Source organism: Rhipicephalus microplus, chromosome 7 (genome assembly GCF_043290135.1).
Source record: "Rhipicephalus microplus isolate Deutch F79 chromosome 7, USDA_Rmic, whole genome shotgun sequence".
Classification (NCBI taxonomy): domain Eukaryota; kingdom Metazoa; phylum Arthropoda; class Arachnida; order Ixodida; family Ixodidae; genus Rhipicephalus; species Rhipicephalus microplus.
The window spans coordinates 122821495-122841509 of NC_134706.1; the positions used below are offsets into that span (position 1 = coordinate 122821495).

Consider the following 20015-nt stretch of genomic DNA (forward strand, 5'->3'; position numbering starts at 1 on the left):
AAGCACTGCCAATTACCACTGCATACCAACACAGATACACTCAAACCTCGATATAACGAACTCAGATATAATGAAATAAGGGTTATAACGAAGTAATTGAAAAATAGTCTTGGAAAAGATGCACTGTTAGAAACATATCTTTATAACGAATTTTCGGATATAACAAACATATTTTGCTCTAAGATGCGATTTTGTTATAATGAGGTTTGAATGTAGTTGAATTATAGATAGTGTGCACGAAATCAATATGCATAATGCTCAATGGTGCCACCAGCATACATAGTCGTGACAGTGTAAAACCGCTCACCGAAGACGAACTGCTGGTTGTCCATGAGACGTATGGAGGCTGGCCGAATGTTCTGCATGCACAAAGAGATGTGAGAGGCAGAATCAAGATATGAGACTTCAAGAACTTTTAGAGCAACTTGTACAAAGTCGGCGCAAATGGATGGAACAAAAGAACAAATGACACGGACGAGCACTGTCTCTTACAAAATTTTGTGTCGTTAGCAATCACTGAACTAGACGAAACCTAAAGAAGAGGATAGCTAGTGGGCTTGTTGGTATTGCATAATAAATTTTTTCGTTTAATACAGTGAGTGCTATGAGCAACTGGTCGTGATAACTAAGTCATGTCGCTAAAAATCTAGCTGCTAAAGGTAATGTTGGCTGTGACGTCAGGGCACGTGTCAAAATTATGCCAAAAACAAAAGTACAAGCACTACTTTGCCGTCAATTTTAGTATTTAAATCCAAGAGTACTGCACATCACCTCATCTATGACACCTTCTCAACTAGTACATCTTTCCAGCAGTTATTTGTCCACAAAAAACTGCAAATAATTAAAAGATTGTGTTTGCATTTTAATGCAGCTGTATCAGCCAAACATCATATCTTCGGATGTATTGTAGTTGTTAATAGCTTGATTTAATCGCTTTTATTATTTTATCTATTCCACTTATCTTTGTAGAGCTTTTTACAATTGAGAATAAAATAAATGAAAAGAAGTACATTCAAACCTGAATATAACAAACCCAGATATAACGAAATATCGGTTATAGCAAAGTGATGAATACTCTTGCAATAGATAAACTGTTAAAAATATAATTTTATAAAAATTCTTCGAATATAATGAACTTATTTTCACGTAAGATGCAACTTCACTGTAATGAGATTGGAGTGTAACTGCAACAGAGAAGATACACAAGAGTGTCCTGGTCGGCCACTGCCGTCAGAAACTGTTTTTATCTGTAATAAAATGGAAAGTTGGGCGAGTTGGTTTGAAGACATTCTTGGTAACGTTTTGGCGTGCACACAGTGGACGGGAAGACGGAAGGCTAGAATACAAACAAGCACAATTGTTTGTCTCCTGGCCTTCCGTTTTCCCGTCCACTGTGTGCGCGCTGAAATGTTACCAAGAATGTTTCTATCTGTGCCAGAATATTATCTCAATAACAAGCGCACTGTCTCAGTGCCTGCGAAGGTGGACCAAGCCCGCACGTTTGGAATGACGAGTGGTGTGCCCACCTGTCGGGTGACCTCCTGCAAGAAGGCGACACCCGGCTCGAAAGTGGGGAAGACGATGGAGCCGTAGCGTTGGCACTGCGGCAGCGGCCGCACCTTGAGCACCACCTGTGTCACCACACCCAGGGTGCCTGCACAAACCACGCAACAGGCACTGCGTAAAACTTCTTGTCGTTTGAGGACTTTCTGAAATCCATTTACACTCAAGCCTCGATAAAACGAACTCTGGTATGACGAAGTAAATGAAGCATAGGGTAGCAACAGCTGTAGTGTTAAAGGGCCACTCACCAGTGACGATTTAGAGCTGACAAGTGCAATGCGCAGATGAGGGGTTCACGATCACGTTTGCCAGAATTTGCAATGCTACGTGCCGCGGAAATGGGTCAAATTTCAAGATGAACGCTGCTCCTCCTTCCTTTTGCGGGCACGCGCCCAGAGAATGAGGAGATTGAGTGCACGTATGAATGGCCCAACGTACACGGAAATGCAGCGACATTGGTTTTCTAGGTCGACGACTGTGATCCGACGTTGCCAACAGTGGCACATGACATGGCGAAAATTATTTAGCACGGCAAGCGTAGTTTATGTATTTGTTGCTCAAAGAGATTAATAAATATTTAGATAAATAATAAAACGCGATGAGTGAAACTGAGTGTTCTCTTTCTTTCTTTTTTTTTTCCCCTGTGAATTGCAACGAGATGCGGGGCTAATGTGTCGGCGTTTTTCATGCGTTCGTGTCCCCGCAGTCAGCATATCGAGCTGACGACAGCCGTGGAACACTACTACGGGCTCGCGCACTCATTGTGCTCATCTATTCTACCACGTCTAGCCAGCGTTTCCAAACCATTTCGCAGAAACAGCCAGTAAACCTCAAAACAACACTGGTAAAAGAAAAAAAATAGCACCGCTCGCGTGCACAGGGGTTGGACTTGTTCAGGCACGCCATGTGCACATGACCTCTTGGTCGGATGCCAGAGAGGGTAGGGAAGAGATTTAGCTTGCAAAGCCTACGCGGAGGAGCGGAAAGGGTCTTGAGCTCACCTCCTCTCTTCCTCATTTCGCCCCGCTGCAAAAAAAGAACAGTTTTCTCAGTTCATAATGAACAGATTAAAAAAAGTTTTGTGGCAAAATGTTCCTAATCGGACACCTAACAACTTCCAAAGTCTAACTAAAATTTGGTATGGGGCTTGGTGAGTGGCCCTTCAAGGATATACCTTCACGACGAATTTTGGAATTGGACGAAATTATTTCCGTGGAAGGAGCTCCTACTTTGCTATAATGAGGCTTGAGTGTATTTCTCCTATTCACTTTTATGTGCTTGATGCCAATTGTATTCTTTTTTTTTTTCTATTGTAACGGTCTTAATCCAGCCAAGTCCACTATATTCTTATTGGAATATTATTCCATTGCTCCTTGTTTTTAATAACATAGCTTCTAATGTACATCGACACATTTTTATGCCATTAATAGCTTAATCACAGAGTTTATTAGCTTTTTTTTAGTGAATTGGGAACACATGCTCTGATGCAGACACACCATCTTTTTGGGCCCACAAGCATTTGAATTTCGAGTGGCCTGCGACTGCTCTATAGCAGTGGGATGCCCAACATTTGTAGTTGTAAACAAGGACTTGAACCGACTGCTACATAGGTTTTTTTTATACTTAATTAACCAAAGAAAAATATTTGACAGATGTTTGTGTGTTGCTATAGCAGTAAGTGAGCCCCTGTGACAGACAGAATGGTACTGGCCAGGTGTTCCTCCAAAGAATCCTAGCTCGCTGAGTACAATAGCACTCTAAAGCCACCATCTCCCACAGCAGCGCACTACCTATTTTTCTCCTGTAATAATAATGCGAGAAATTCTATGCCCGACAGACTCTACACTTGGCATCACAGTACATGCAATGGAAGTTTATTTATTACGTATATGAAAGCATTTGGTGCCAAGTAACTAGAAAGCTTGCGAATGCAATCACAGTCCTGATGATAGCAACAGCTTCAGCACAGCGAGACTGCCAAAAATGCGAAGTTACGTCCCAGTAAGGTAGTCAAAATTAAACCTTTCGTTGTCACTGATGTGTCAGAACGTTCCCATGTTTCCCCTCCCACAGAGCCACCGATGTACTTTCTCTGTTATGCATCCCAAAAAATTCGTGCTGAAGTGCGAAACGGGCATATTTGGCCCGATTTTACTCATTGCACCATCTCTCATATCTATCTAGCATCACATATTTTCTCTTCTTACTGTGTTGGTATGCGTCAGATTTAAGGGCGCCCGCAGCTGCCTCTCCAATGACGCAAAACACGACTCTGTCACTGCCTCAGCTCACTCGCTGCCTCGATGTGTGTACTCGCTCGATGTGTGTACGAGCCTACAGATGAACAAACAAATGAAAATAACAATTTGATTGGCGAACAGGGCTTGGGAAATGCACCTTCCGAACCAAGCACGAAGTGGTGCACGTCGGGCCCACTAGAGATGCGGGGCACTTGGCAGCTGCGCTCGACCGTGCCACTGGGCGTGACCAGCCGCACGTGCACCACCAGGTCCTCAATGTTGCCGTACACGTTCTTCTTCATCCCGGATGCCCGAGTCGCCACCCAGCCACCGAGCGAGCTGAACTCGTACGAGTCTGGCTCGTGGCCCGTGCAAAGGCCATGCTCTGCCAGCTGCATCCCCCATTAAAGAAGTTAGTTTTGAGAAACTGACAACCTGTGCTGTTTAAAGGAACACTAAAAATAAACAATGACTTGGTTTTGATTGACAAAGTGCACTCGGACGACTATAATGCCACATGTTTCACTATTAGAATAATTAGCGTAGAAAATCAAGGTTCGAATTTAATTTTTAAATTTCATGCCAAAATCTCTGCACGTGATACAAAGAATTTCTAAATGTATCTTTTATATTTTCATGACACTTCCTTTGCTAGGTCTGTGGCACCAACAGATGACAATACAGATGAATTTTATCACTTGTAAGCTACGTATGACCCAGTAAACACTTTTAAAATTTATGACGCCACTGTGTGTGGTGAGGGATCTCAAGGTGGCGTCTTCACCAGGATTTTTTTTTCCGCGCATCTTTCTGCTTACCAAGTGCCATGTCGCAGTGAAAGCGGTGTATTGAAAATTGTAAAATTGGGCTTTACCAATACCGGAAAAATTGTTTGGCTCTTTAGTAACTGGTTAACACTTACAGAATACTGTGCCAAATCTGCTATGCTGCTGCGGTCGAGCGCAGCTTTTACCCATTATTTAATTTCTGTTAATACAGAAAAGATATCCGAGAGCATAAAGAGTAAAGCTTTTTCAGACAAAGGCTGTCGGTCCCCAAGGCAAACTGACTAGGTAAACATGAAAAATGTAAGTTCACCACGCGGGAGCGCAAGTCAGCTGTGTGGGGAACTGAAACGTCTTGGGCACCAATGGCTACACAAAAGCGTTTGTTCGCAGAGCCCTCCAGAACAGTAAAAACGCAGCACCTGCGTTGCTGCAATGACAATGCACGCCATTCTTATACTTCGCCGGCGCCAGGGAAGTAATAGCCTGTATACTGAAAAAGGCAGGGGTCAACGTCCCACAAAAACCATCCACCCCTATCGGCAACTTCATCCCTCGCCCCAAAGATCACATGCCTGCGGAGATATCTCACGGCGTTGTATACCGGATCCAGTGCGCCGACTGCCCTGCTTCCTATAATGAGGAAACAAAGAACTTTCATGAAAGCAGGCAACAGCACAAGAATGACCTCCATCAACTGAACAGCCAACGAAGTGCAGTAGCAAAACACGGCGAGTGGTTCGACCACCACATCCACCTGGACAAGGCAGCGATGCTGGAAAAAAAAAAGAACACTTGCCGTCGACTCCTCCTCGAATCCTAAGACATTGAGCAGACAGCTGGGAACATCAACCACTCCACTGGGTCATTGCCCTCTTTCTACTGCAGGGTTTGTGACGGGTAGCAGCGAACCTCTCACGCAAGGCGAGCAAGCATATATAAGTGCTGCACATCTCACGCAAGGTGAGCAAGCGTATATAAGCGCCGCACATCTCCGGCTTTCTCACCCCTGAGAAAGAAGCCGCTTCGTAATGTCAGGTTTCTGAATACAATTTTTGGTTGGAGTTTTCCAATTGCCTCATATTTGTCATACATGCATGTAATGCCCCGCAGATTCTGATATGTATGTCCAAAAAGTGAAGCAATAAGTGAAGCCTCTCATGTACATGCATTCTCAGCTTACCTGTCTCTCCAGGTCCTGACCAATGATGCCAGCCTCAATGTTGGCAGTCATGTTCACCTTGTCAACCCACAGGATACGGTTCTGCGGTATAACAAATGATGTAGCGTAAAATAGGATGCAGTATCGTGAATGACATGACAAAGCAAGTCGGTGCCGGCAAGTATGTGAACAAAGCCAACCAGGTCTGGCATACCATTTGAGATGTGTCCAGTGAAACAATCATCCTGGTCTCTGTAACCGGACATTCGAGGGCACCCGACACGCTCGTGCCACCTTTGGGAAAATAGACAAGACGAGCATTCATTTTGGTAAGAGTGGGACAAAATACCGGCAGTCACCAACAATTGCAAAACCACATAAGCCAACAGAAAGACTGTCCTTGTTTGTCTTCTTGCATTTGCGCGGCTCAGGTACTACGATTCCAACACTCAGACCTGGTCATTTTGACTGCACAGTCTGAATTTTCATTTTCCTGAGTAGCCGTCTGCGATTCTCAGGACAAGTGGTATTGCCAGAACGAAAGGCTCAGTTAAGTGCCCAACTCTAATGGTAAATAACTTTTAACTCGCAATGACATTAACATAAAGGGCCAGTAAAGAGGCTCTGACATTCTAGTGTACACCTCTCAAACAAGCTCTCTAATTTGTGCAGAAGGCCGCAGCGATCACATTTTGCATATCACAGCGCAGTGCGTCAGGCAGCGGCTTCATTGCTAAAAGCAAAGCCCGCGCTCTTCTCCAGCAACCATCCAATTCTCCTCGTACAGAAAGTGCCGTAATCTTGTTTACGGGCACTCTACAAGCTAATGTAATCTGAGGTAATCTTTCCCATGGGCAATCACTTTGTGTACAAATATCGATGGGAAATCTCATCTTGCCCATGGGCTATCTTCAACCTGCCGTAATCTGATGTTTTCTTGCCCAGGGGCAGCAATGACTTCATCGGTTGGTTTTTTGCACTACAAAACTACGCTTTCGCCCCGCGCTGATCTAGGGAAGTTTTGTACATTGTGGAAGCCGCAAGTACCTACCTATAATGAACCTCCATACAACAAATTTCTCAACATTACAAAGTTTTTCGATTCCTCACTGTTACTCCACTGAATTTGTGACCTCTATGTAACAAACTGGCAGCAATCATTTCAACGAATTTTCCCCATCGACAAACTAGAAATTTTACCCCAAATTTTGTCATTTTGGCACGAGTCCATTTTCTACGGTGGCACTGCCGACAGAGCACGAAGCAGCAGCATCGCGCGTGGTGTGCTCGAAGCTCTGGCAACCATGGAGGCATGAGCAGGCACTTATTAGTGCGAGTGTGGGTGTGCTCGAGGGGACAAGCAGCCCAGTGAGCTCGAAGCCGGCGTGGCCACCGTTCTTGCCACCGCATTCACAGATGTGCCATGACCCTCGCTTCAATACAAAAAAAGAAAGACACTTCGAGTTCACAGAGCATATGAAGATCGCTTTCTTGACGTTCACTCTTCATTTTCAATGCTGTGTACGCGTGCTGGTTTCACTGCCCATGCATGGAGTGGCCCCCGGCAGTGTTCAAATTTTCTTTTTGGTGTGAACAACTATGTTGTCACTACTGAGGAGATGTCAGATTAGACACTGGTGGAAACTGTCCAAGACCACGATGGCCCCAGATCTTCAGAGATCAACTTGTCATGCACTTTGCCATGTTGCTCCACACCGTTGGTTCGCTAAACTGCGACCGCGATTACCTCCTGCGGGGCTGTTCACCCCCACTCGCGTTTTATAACCTACACATAAAACTTGTGATGCACGGGTGCATGCTGTCAATTTGGACTTCATACGGAATACGACGGCAATAGCAAAAACTTGTCGAGAGTATCTTTGAAATTGTTATCACTATATTAACGCAGTTCCTTACAGCTAAATAAATGTTTTAGGCGAGCTCTGCTTTCAGTTCACCTTTTGTTTAATTTGTGCATTTATTTTTTCAATTCTAATGCTGAAACTGCATTTAACGAAAACCAGTTTATAACAAAAATTTTTTTAGAATAAGTCCATTCCATCTCTTACAGGTTGAAAGGGGCATTAAAGTCAAATAACAATTTATGTAAGAGCAAAATCTCAACGTATGACGTCTAAAACAACAATATTATCAACAGCAGTGACCAACTTACCAAGAAATCAAGATGAATGCACCAGAACACATCCGCAACGAGTAGGAAATTCGTAAATCAATACTGATGACATCAGAGTTACCGCCTACAATTAATCTCTAGTAATCAAACTAGCTGCACTAAATAAAAAAACTTTCCGTGCACCATGAGACTTAACGAAATGATGCTTGTTCCCTTCTATTTAATTAATGGAAAAATAATTGCCGGAATGAACTGCTAGTGGTTCATTCAAAAGTTCGATTTTCGCCTGGTTAAAGTGGACAGGTCGTGCCATCTAGCGAGCCCAGCTGAACCAAGCACGTCTGCCATCTCGGAAACCATGGCAGGAGATTGTTCAATGGTTGTTGTTGCTGCGGTGGCTCCTGGTACTTTCATTCTGCTTCTGCTAGTGTTGGTGGCCGTGCAGTTAAGCAGGGCAACGTTAAGCACAGCAACAGTGACGTGACAGTTTCCGCTTTGAGATGGGTAATTTCAAGTGTGCTAACGTGATATGGACCAATAAAATGTGGTTTTATTTCAATTTCCTTGGCCAAAAGTAGCACTAACAGGTTTCTGGACGGCTATTTCAGGAATAAACCAACTTAATATTTGCCTTCAGAGTCCCTTTAAGTGTAATAGCAATAACCAACAAGCACGAATGGTCAAACGTCACAACCCTTCTATTCCTTGTTCATCATTCAGGAGGGCAGTACGTTGCATTTCAAATTTCAAAAAAAAAAAAAAATGAAAATGGTGCCAAGTAGAAAAAGACAGGGTGATAATGTGAGGAGACGAGACATGCGCTCCTGTTTTATGTTGCCTTCATATCAATAATGCACAAGCCAAACCAGTTCAACAGACTACTTCACCGCGAGCTAATTCTTTTCATTCTGCAGCAACACGTGAAGCAACAAGCCACAAGAGCATAGGTCGGCAAATTCACTGACGAGTGGACTCACTCCGACTCTCTCAGAGTTAGATCGTGTGAGTATGGCCGAGTCTAGGAGAGTGATATTCTGGAGAGTTTGAGTTCGAGCGCGTTTGGTTGAACAAAGTTTTTATGAGAGCTAGTCTGAGTGGCTCAAGGAAATTTTTGTGATTAAGAGTCCGAGTGAGTCCGAAGCGCGAAATATATTTTGCAAGTGAGTGAGCTCCACAATCTTCGTCGACCTATGCACGAGAACGCAAGCCACCTCTACACACACAACTCACCCACCTCCAAATGGTATGACGACAACGTTGTGCTGCGAAGCCAGGGACACCAGACTGACGACGTCTTCATGGCACACTGCGATTGTAGGCACACATCATGCAAGCAAGTGAGATACATGAACTAACTAACTTGTATTTGTACGAATAACACATGGACAAATATCGAAACTGAGAGCCAGAACACGTGGCTTGGACGTGCTCCACGGCTTCGGAAAAGCCTTAGCAAGCTGCACCACAACACAAATGTACATACATTTGTGCTGTATACCAAGATAGCATACTACACGAAAATAGGTTTGCTATATTCGAAAATTGATCAGAGCAGCCTTTCAAAGCCTTTTTTAAACACTCCTTGGGTAGCTGCTGCAAGCACACTTGCAGGGTACCCACTAAGCCATAAATCATCATAAGCTACATGAAAATAAGTTCACTATATTCGAAAATTCATTAGGGAAGTCTTTTAGAGACTTTCTTTAACACTTAGGGTAACTGCTGAAGCCCACTTGCAGGGTACCCACTAAGCCATAGATCATCATAACCTTTGTGTAGTATGCTGGTATTCTTGTTCACCTTCTCTTGTGGCTCATTGTTCGTCATTCTTCGGAGAAGTGTGGTACCTGCTACACACTTGCAAGAAATTTTGTGCAATTTTCGTATGTTGTGGCTGATGAGGGTGAAGGATCATGCCTGAAGCTTTTGTAATGGATTAGAGCATTCAAAAACCTCCTCGTTATGCAATTCGCATTGTGTGATGACTGGCTATTCCTTTGGTGTTTTAAAATGCTTTATTACTCATATTGACTCGATTCCTTTCCCGACATCAAGCATGCCTAAGGCTAGTTTGCGATGAAGTTCCAAACAGCGGCACGGCTCAGTGGTAGGACACTGGGCTGGCATGCAGGGGACCCAGGTTCGAATCCCATACGACCATTGGTGTTATCTATTTACAAAGTTTGCACGATAGCGGCTACTGACACCGGCGGCAGTGGCAGTGGCGGACAGCTACGATGCATGCGACCCTTGTTGTGGTCTCACAACAGCTTTCACTGTAAAAAAAAGCATGTAGTATTCCCGCGACACGTGTAAATTCTTGTTGGGGAGATTCGCAAACTGGATGTGTGACATCTGCGCACTTTTTTCCGCGCTTCATCAACTTCCTGCTTATTATGGCAGCTGAGATATGTGCCGTCTGCAGCGAGTTCCATCAAATTGTTACCAGCTGCAGGCGCACATATGCAGAAGGCATATACCGTCAAATTGTGATGCAGCACCGGTGAAGTGCAGGGGGAGGGTCACTTACTCACCTGTTGAGGCAGTGGTGCTCTCGTTTGCAGGGCCCTAAAGTCATTGAAGGCTTCAGACACGTTTTATTGACTTTCACCTAATTATTACAATTAGCTCTCGGTCATTTCTGCTAATTATATTAATTTAGATGTTATTCATTCATTTTAGCCCAGTTTTGAGCACAGTTAACTTTGTTATGCCCTGTATTGAGCGCTTTAGTGCAAGTGTAATCACGTCACATGAAAACCATGGATGGATGAATGATAACCTGAGCTTCAAACAACACACATGTGGCAAATATATGGGCATGCTGTTCGACAACTATTGCATAGATCTTCTTAGATCTTCTCTTGACTGACGGTGTTTGACGTACTCAACCACTCTTTATAGACGCAAATTTTTTTCTTTATGTTGAAAATATAATCTTATCTTCCAGGGCTACTGCGTGAACAACAGCGTGCACCAAAATAGTGCAGTGAAAACAAAAGCAGTTATCAAAATAATTACAATTGAAGTGAACATCAACCTTTACACATACTGAAAGAACATGAAGCAAAATGACTCAAGGTGAAAACAAGCCAATAGCTGTGGCTAGACATTTGTGCTCAGTGCAGGTATGTCACGAGGAAAAGAGCGGTATTTCTCTTGCTGTTTTATAGATAACTACAACTCAACCCCTTTATAAAAGATGCGCACTGTGAAAAAATTCTTGTCTCTTTCATGAGGCGTTTCTTATACCAATGCTGGCACACTGGTGCCTCTTACATCAGTGTCTTTCATAAAGAAGTTAGACTGTGTTAGGGGGAATTCCATAGCCACTCTAATATTCTTTAGATTCACTTACGCGGCCAGACGACCAAGTCGGGAATGCGAGCGAACGAACCTTCCCGCAGGATGAAGATCTCACGCATGGTGTGACCTGCATGAAAGATCAGGCAATGGTAATCAGACGATTGAAAATACAGATAGACTGACAACAGCCAACGTAACATTGGGTGACTTGATGTTAAATTTTCCTTTGACAAGTTCAACAAGAAAAAAGAACTCGCTAATATTGTGTCTAAAAAAAACGCGCCCTCAAATTTTCACTTCTTTCCTTAATTTTGGCAATTTTAGAAATTCTGAATGTCCTGCTTTATCATCAACACATCATTTTAATTTTAAAAAGAAATAGGCATTTGGTGAATAAAGGGAAGTTGGCTTCCTAACTCAGGCAGACAATGGTGGCCATTTTAATTTTAATTTTTAAATTTCGATCATATTAGCCACAAGGACCAACTAAATTTATATACAATTTTCAGGTGGCTGAGTGCATCAAATCAAATGAGTGAAGTTTCTCGCATCTGACACTATATTTCTAAAATGCTGTTACCCTCAAATATCACACTGTGTACAATTATATATTCCTTGCTTGTGCTGATAAGCAAACTCCAATAATGGCAAGCACCAAGAGTGTAGCCAAAATTTTTTTAAGGCAGGAAGGGGGGGGGGGGGGGGTCAGTCTTCTACGCTTCATGAGCATTCATCTGTGCGTGTGTTTGTATGTGTGCACATGAATACATGTTATAAAATGTCCAAATTCGGGGAGGAGGAACTTAACCCCCAAATCTTCTCTTGACATACCACTGGGAGTGCCAATCACAAAGACACTGCTAACAGAAACAATGCCAATGCACAATTGCATAATGAACAAATGAATGGACATAAGTGATGGTAGAGTATGTCACTTAGGATAACAAAAAGTACACTGCACACAATAATCATGACACAAGTCATTACCATGTGCCCTGAAAAGCCTGTCCTGGCCATCGGCCGAGTAGGAAATGCCGGCACGACGAACGTCCTCCAGGAATGCCTCGTTGATTATGGGGGGCGGAAGTTCCTGGTCTGAAGGCGGGGGCTGTAGTCAGCGCAAAAGACAACAGCGGGTTGGTTGGCGAACCACATTTGTCACATAACCAAAAGGGCCACCTCAAAGGTTAAGAGAAGAGGAATTGTCAGTTAATTTTATTCAAAATGTGCCACATTTACATTGAAGCAAATTTCATAGCAAAAACCCCTGTCAAACAGTTAGTGATGAAATGTCGACAATAAAAACAGGCACGAAACAGAAAGTAGAAACACAGCAATGAGAAATTGACATTGCAGATGTATATTATCAGTACGTTAAAGTTTAAATACTGACACATACTGACAATCGCAGCTATTCGGGCATATTTACATGTCTACTCACTCACTCGGTCTACTCACATCTGCAACTACTCACTTGCGTACTGCCTTTATCCTACCCATGATAGAGCACGGTATCTAAAAAACTGCCACTGAACCATTACATGGTTACCTTAAGCTTACGCGGTGTGAAAAAGCACTACCTTTGAGATTTGTTTCCATTCACTGGAGGGTGCGATGTTGATATGAACAGAGACACAGCTGAATACAAAGCACTGTGAATATAAAATTTTAGGAGAAAAGTGAATTTGAATATTGAGTGCGAGTGCGAACTGAATAAAATATTTTTTGAATATTTCTACAATATGTCTTCATACCTAAAAGGGAAATTGCAGAAGAAATGTTGGAGAGCATTCCTAAGCATTTCCCTATAAGGTAGCAACACAAAAGTGTTTTTTTTGGTTAGGATGATGAAGCACTGTAGAGGGCGGTGTTTCATAACTGTCGCATCAAGAATGAGGCAATTCAGAGGTGAAATAGTACTTAAGTGCATGATTTGGTGCAACCGAAGTGTTGCCTGAATTTCACATCCAAAACACCATTGATAGAGCCCTCAGATCTGCCACATCTATTATCTGCATGGTGGAACCAGCGTTTTCTTGAGTCGATGCCTTTGCGACTGTAGCAGAGCTAAAAAAGCAGCTTCGACGACCTACACGAGAATGTGGTTGAATGAAGCATATTGAAAATTTAACGAGGCCACTGCCAACTGGACGTTGAACTTATTTGTCTTTGGGAAGTTTGAATAGTTCAAATAGCGAAATTCCAGTGCAAGTCGAATAGAAAACACTAGCTGAAAAACATACATTTCAAATATTCACATACTCCTAATACAAAGTTGAAAAAAAAAAAACTTATTTTTTTCTGCAAGTCAGGGAAGAAACAGTACTAAGTGTCGCACCAGAAAATACACATCATTAGGTGTGTAAAATACACACCATCACAATAATGCAAATGAAGGCAAAGCTAAGTGCGAAATGCCTATAAATCAAATATTGCAAAGAGTGGCATGCAAGGTGCAGTAGTAACTAGTAGTAAAACTGCTGGTTTTATTTAGTTACTGCACTACTAGCAGCTATAGCGACTGGTAGTGCAGTAACTAAAATAAAAACAGCATAAGCATTCAGCTTTCAAACAGTTCGACCCCACACTACACATTAATGCTCAGCTGCGCACAAGACAGCTTGGCTGGATTTAAGATCAATACGTCACTTGTCGCTGGCAGGTACAAAGGTGCGGTCTGCTAAGATATAATGCGATGACAGACAAAAACACTTCAACATTACTTTCAAAACAGACGCTGACACATTGCCATTGGCCACAGAGCACGTCACAAAACACTGCTTACAAGACAGTGAAGTGGCACGTTCCAGGAGAGACATGGCCCCAGTGGAACATGTTCCTGAGCTACTCAATTTATATGGTCTATGTGGAATCTACAAACGCGGGTATTATGGTCCACATGTACATTTAGTGCCAATACAAATAAAGAAAAGGCCCAGATGACGAGGTGAGCAATAATAATGAATCTCGCGCACTACACAGCACACTAAGAAAAGCCTTCAAGGTATCGTCTCCTCCGTTCGCTTTTCTCTATACTAATTCTTCCAAGGTGTCCACAGCGTTTATACTTTGTAGTAACGATGTTCCCTGGCAATCCATGGACTTACCCGGTCACACGTGCGGATAGGGTTAACGGCCACAGAGGAAGAGCCTTGCAAGGAGGACTTGGTGCTTTTTATAGGTGCCTGAAGGATACATGCAAAACGGATGCAGGGCAGAAGCCAACGGACACAAGCAGTGAACAGAGACAGCGAGCAGGCATGCAAGATAGCACGAGGCACCTCTGTAAGCAAGTTGAGGCTTAGCAACAATGAGATGTGACAGGCAGCAACAGGGCAAAAGAATGCTTATGCCACCAAAACGAACACAAAGCCAGCGAAACATTAAGATTTTCATGCAAACAAAAGAAAAGCACCTACGTGAAGATGTGAAATTTAGAAAGAAAGGTCAAATTAATTTAGGACAGATTCTTGGTGTAGAAATCGATGCATTAAAAACATGGACACAGTAAGACCGATGACACGGCAGCTTTTTAAAGAGGTGTGAAGACTGAAAGTATACTTTGAAATTACTAGCAGTTATGTTTAAGATTTCAGTCATACGAATAAATAAACTGTGTCTTTATGTTTGAGGTGTTGCGTATCAGCATATAACAGGCCTCTGCATCAGTTCTCTACAAATTTGTGCTAACAAATAATCATGTCTAAACAATTTGTGCACACGACTGAAGGGTATGTGCAAATTTTTTTTTCATCATGACGAGATAATTTTTCTGACTTTCTAGTCCTCTCTTACAGTGACACTTTTTATGTGGTAGTTAGAGTCTGTGTTAGCTCTCTTGTTCATTGTGTTTCTGTATTTTGTATGACTAGCTTTCCATAATATAAATGCATAGTCAAAAAGTGGAGCCAAGAAGATCACAAAAAATCAACAATACTTTCTATTGGTCAGTCTGCAGTGGTTATTGTGTGGTTCAAGTACTATGGTAGTCATTGTTTTTGCTGTCTGCAGTACGCCTCACTTGCACCTTCCTTCCAAGGGAGCAATAAACGTTATGTGGACACTATTGCGTAACATGAGAAATTAACTAGGAAAGTAGAAATGAAAGTGAACGAAGAGACATCTTGCCACCGTTGGGAGTCAAACCCACAACCTCCATCCTACGAGCTACCACAACTGTGTCTCAGGTCAGCAAAGCTTAGTGCTGTCAGTCATGCTGGCTATCACTACCGGTGCTATGTTGGAAATAGAATTATCCGAGGAAGTGGATGTGGGGAAGTTCGATAGATACAGAATGCCACACAACATTTTTTTTATTTATTTACACTCGTACCCACAGCGCCATTTAGGCATTACAGTGTGTGTGTGTGGGGGGGGGGGAGTGTGTTACACAGAGAATTTATAAATCATACATTTCAAGAACATTGGCAGTGAAAAACTCCAAAAAAATTTGAAGGTCATGGGTTTCAGTTACCACCAGCAGTAAGTTGTTCTACTACTTTCTTATTGCCAATCGCTTCGTTTTTGTACACTCCAACTAACGAGAAAAGTACTACATTTACACGCAAACCTCGATATAACAAAATACCCGTTATAATAAAGTAAATGAAAAATAGTCTTGCAATAGATATAGTGTGAGCAATAAACCTTCATAATGAAGTTTTGGATATAATGAACTTATTTTAGTGGAAGATGGTACTTTGTTGTAATGATGTTTCAGGGTGCTCTAATGTAACATGACCACATGTGCAATGCGAGGCATGACTTTTCATTGCATCCAGGAAGAAAAAATTTTTATTTTGTTTTTCGACTGTAATTCAAGGGTCGACATAAGGTAGCAAGTAATCTTGGAAAAAGCTTGCGCTAAATTCAAGTAAATACTCCAGCTGCCTTATTGTGAGCTGCTCAGGGAAATGTTTTCCTGCGAATATGTGAGTGCAATTTGAACAATACTCGATGCCAAAATTTAATGTTTTGACTTTTCTGAAAAACGCAACTAATTCTCAGAAGAAACGTTTCCATATATTTCCAATCAAAGACGAGTTATTTAGAGCAGTAGGTAAAAAAATTGGCAAAAAGTTAGCGCCCCTCGTGTATACTTTTCATGCCTATGCGTGTGCTTCATATGAATTGTTCTAGGTACTGCACTAGATGTTTTCAGACCCCATGCATTAGAGACAGAATGCGATTAAGAATGCATTGGTATTAGATTTGATACCCAGGCCATGACGAATTTTGCATGTAGGGGAGTGGGGCAGGTGTAAGCTAACTCCTCGTGCATCGGATGCGATATGAAGCATTTCTTCAGAGGTCCCCCTGCACACTTCTGCCCCCTGACATGCATGCATGCACACACACACCAGAGAAAAGCATCACCGGTGCTCCTGCCTCGCTTGTGGGCATGTGCGTAGGAGGGTGAATACAGGTATAACAGCATCATGTGCGGTACCTATCAGCGGTCACCACAAAGTACGACAGACCTCGGGGTTCTGCCTCTTCTGAAACTAAGTACAAGCACACATTTTTCTGTGACAAAAGTTAGTGCAAACGATGCACAAACGAAACAGAATATGTGACAGCACAATGCATGCAAGCAAAAGCATACACGATGGCAGACTCCTGGGGGAGAAACAAAAACGGCTGCAAGTCGGAAATTAGGGCAAAGGTGACCAGCGTGCTTGTGACCAGCGTGCCTGTGGGGTTCCACCTCCTGGCCAGACTTGAGTTACCTTTCCTTACCTGAGCCGGCATGAGGACACTAAGGTCGACGCCCAACGCCGACTCGACCCAGGCCTTGAAGTGAGGCAGCACCTTGTTCCCAATCTTGTACCTGATGAGCCGAAGTTAGCAAATGATCAGACAAGGAAATGGGTAATTGAATCATAAGCAGATGCCTAACCAATGTTATAAGAATATGATGCACATTAGCTTGAGATAATCAGCACTGATATAAAAAGTTATCCTGTAATAAAATAGAACTTGTTTTTTTTTTACAGTATCAGCATGCTGCATTCAATGCAGCATGAATGCTCAGCATTGAATGGTACAAAACATAATGAAGGTATTTTTATGTTTAACATGAATTCGTAGCAAGAAGCCTTGAGGGTGCTCGTAGTAAGCAATTAAGCTTTGTTGTACACTCAAACCTCGGTATAACCAATTCAGATATAAACAATCATTGGTTATAGCGAACTAAGAGATCAATAGCTTTACCATGAATACAGTGGTACAAATAATTGTTATAACCTATAACGAAGTATTTTCGAGGCAGATGCAACTGTCATAATGAGGTTTGAGTGTAGCTTTAATACTGTTTCAACAGCTGAGTCTATATTATGTAAGGTGGGCAAATAAATGCTCATCATGGCAAGCACAGATTCTGCAGCCACGTTTAGTCTTTCGTTTTAGCCTATAGCAACGCATGCATTTGCTCTCCTTATGCAAGCAGAAATAAGGCCATAAGTGTGTTTTAATACCATCACTACAATTACACTAGCAACCTTAGGAACTTTGTTCTAATCAGACTCACACTTTTTATTATTACTACTGGATCTATAAGCAATAAAAAAAGTCAGTAGACAACTCAGTCATGAGACCGATAGAAAATATTGTGGCATATTTTTAAGTCGTCTCAATATACTGGCGTCACCCAACGCCAATTCGAAAAGGGTGCTCATGTTCCTACACAATTAAAGCGAGTATACTGCACTATCGTAAAGTTGTCACGCAAAACTTGATGCAATACTCATGTGGAACATGCCAAATATTGTCAAGGCCACACGTAATGGCTGCTTTTTAGACTGCGTTTGTAGTACATAGGTCGCCAAATTCACTCATAAGTCAACTCGCACAGACTCGGATCGAGCCGCAAGTACGAATGGGTCTAGATGAGTGATATTTTGGTGAAATTGAGTCTGAGTGAGTCCGGTTGAAAAAAAATTCATGAGTGTGAGTTCGAGTGAGTTTGGCTCAGGAAAATTTTCTTGAGTCTGAGTGAGTCCAGAGTGCAAGGTATATTTCTTGAATGAGTCTTGAGTGAGTTCCACTTTTTTATGCCTACCTATGGTTTTATCTACTCATCTTCACCGTCACAGTGAGCCTTACATGAACTCACCTCTATACTCACACATACTCCAAAGCAGTATCATTCATGCACCATTTCAATATTTATTGATCAGAGGCTCGAAGCACATGGAGGGGTGCCTTGACCTGATTGCCACCAACTCTTCTGGGGAAGTTCTCAATATAGTAAATATATCTTAAGTTCTCATTTATTTCAAGAAAAATGTCCTTACTGGTTTGCAACCACTCGCAACGTGTACTATGAGGTACTACTATATCAAAAAGCACCTGGTAGAGCACCTTTATGTGAGATATTGGGGTTAAGAAAGATTGGCACCATGGTTGGAAAAGCTAATTCTAGGCTAACGGACTCATTTGTCGACTCACTCAAACTCGGATCGAATCGCGAGTCTGAGGGAAACCGGTGGAGTAACATTTTAGCGAGTTTCAGTCCCAGTGAGTCTGGCACTGAAAAACCTTGACGAGTCTGACTCCGAGCGAGCCCTAAGTGCAATATAAACCTCGATATAAACAACCCAGACATACAGAATATTGGTTATAACGAAGTAAATGAAAATATTCTTGCAATAGACACAGTATAGAGTTAGGAGTATGTATACCTTTATAACAAATTTTCAGATTCAACAAACTTATTTTCATGTGGGATGACACTTAGTTATAATGAGGTTTGAGTGTACATATCGGAAGAGAGCCTGAATGATCTCCATAATGTTTGCCAACCTAAGGTGTAGTATGCGCTAAAAACTATCGAAATAATAAAGCATCTGGTCAAGAGAGTTAACAGACTTTCACTGCTATCATGCTACGGCTAAGCACCCCTACCTATTCAAATACACTTCTATAAACTTCCACACAGCTGGAGTGAAGTCCCTGTCCAGCTACGGCACTATCAGGACCTCTCTGCTAATCATGATTATTAAAACACCACATGAAATAAAGTTTTTTTGAATGATGATCACAGAGTGGCCCACATATTTGCAATTCAAATGCTTCACGTTCTGACAAAAATGGGATTACATACTGGATATCGAAAAACCAGAAATCAGCCATACACACTCATAACAAAAGGCTTTCTCAGCTCACCTGTCACCTGTGAACGAAATATGATGTGTGGTGCCATCAACCACAAACTTGGAGTCTTTGTATCCCCAGCCATTCCACTTCAGCAAGTCTTGCCTGCAGAGCAGAGAATCACAATAAGTATGCAAAAAGCTCGCCTGTGCATGCTACAGCAAGGAAGCATTTACATGGCACTTGGCAGAGTTACATGGCACTTGGCAGAGGCACGTTAGACTGCACACATGAGACTGAATGTTTCTTCATGCTTCGCGATACCTAGAAAATACTTTAAAAAACTTATGGCTGAATGCAATTAAACCAAGCACGCTGAGTGATACAAAAAATCACCGCGGAGAGCAGCCGTGTCCCATGCATTAAATAGTATGCTGTCCAAATTTCTCTTTGTATTGCTGGTGGAGTGGTAAAGCACAGGAGCTCGAATTTCAAGGCACAAGTGCCATCCGCCTCGCTTTCACGAACTGACGATGAGTAATGTGCAGGAGAAGAGAACAAGGTGACACTTCGCATGTCTGTTGCTATGACAATGCGACAAGGAAGAGGAGCAAGTTGGCCTTGGCTTAGACTTAAGGTCAAACGCACATGCAAACTCTTTCTCTGGGAATAGCAGAGAGCTAAAAACAAAATACGGCTACGGGAAACTATTGCCTGTTAACTGGTCAACC

At 42.4% G+C, this 20015-nt stretch overlaps 1 protein-coding gene across 1 annotated transcript in view; it reads right to left on the reverse strand.

Moving 5' to 3' along the window:
* Positions 1–20015, reverse strand: part of Agps (alkyldihydroxyacetonephosphate synthase) — a 78687-nt gene that overhangs the window by 13224 nt on the left and 45448 nt on the right. The window contains exons 2-11 of the mRNA XM_037431239.2: positions 19357–19449; positions 16930–17020; positions 12178–12298; positions 11243–11317; positions 9119–9190; positions 5965–6044; positions 5772–5852; positions 3961–4195; positions 1527–1654; positions 308–359 (exon numbers count right to left, since the gene is read on the reverse strand). Coding sequence (XP_037287136.2) covers positions 308–359; positions 1527–1654; positions 3961–4195; positions 5772–5852; positions 5965–6044; positions 9119–9190; positions 11243–11317; positions 12178–12298; positions 16930–17020; positions 19357–19449 — 1028 coding nt within the window. The remainder of the gene's footprint in view (positions 1–307; positions 360–1526; positions 1655–3960; positions 4196–5771; positions 5853–5964; positions 6045–9118; positions 9191–11242; positions 11318–12177; positions 12299–16929; positions 17021–19356; positions 19450–20015) is intronic.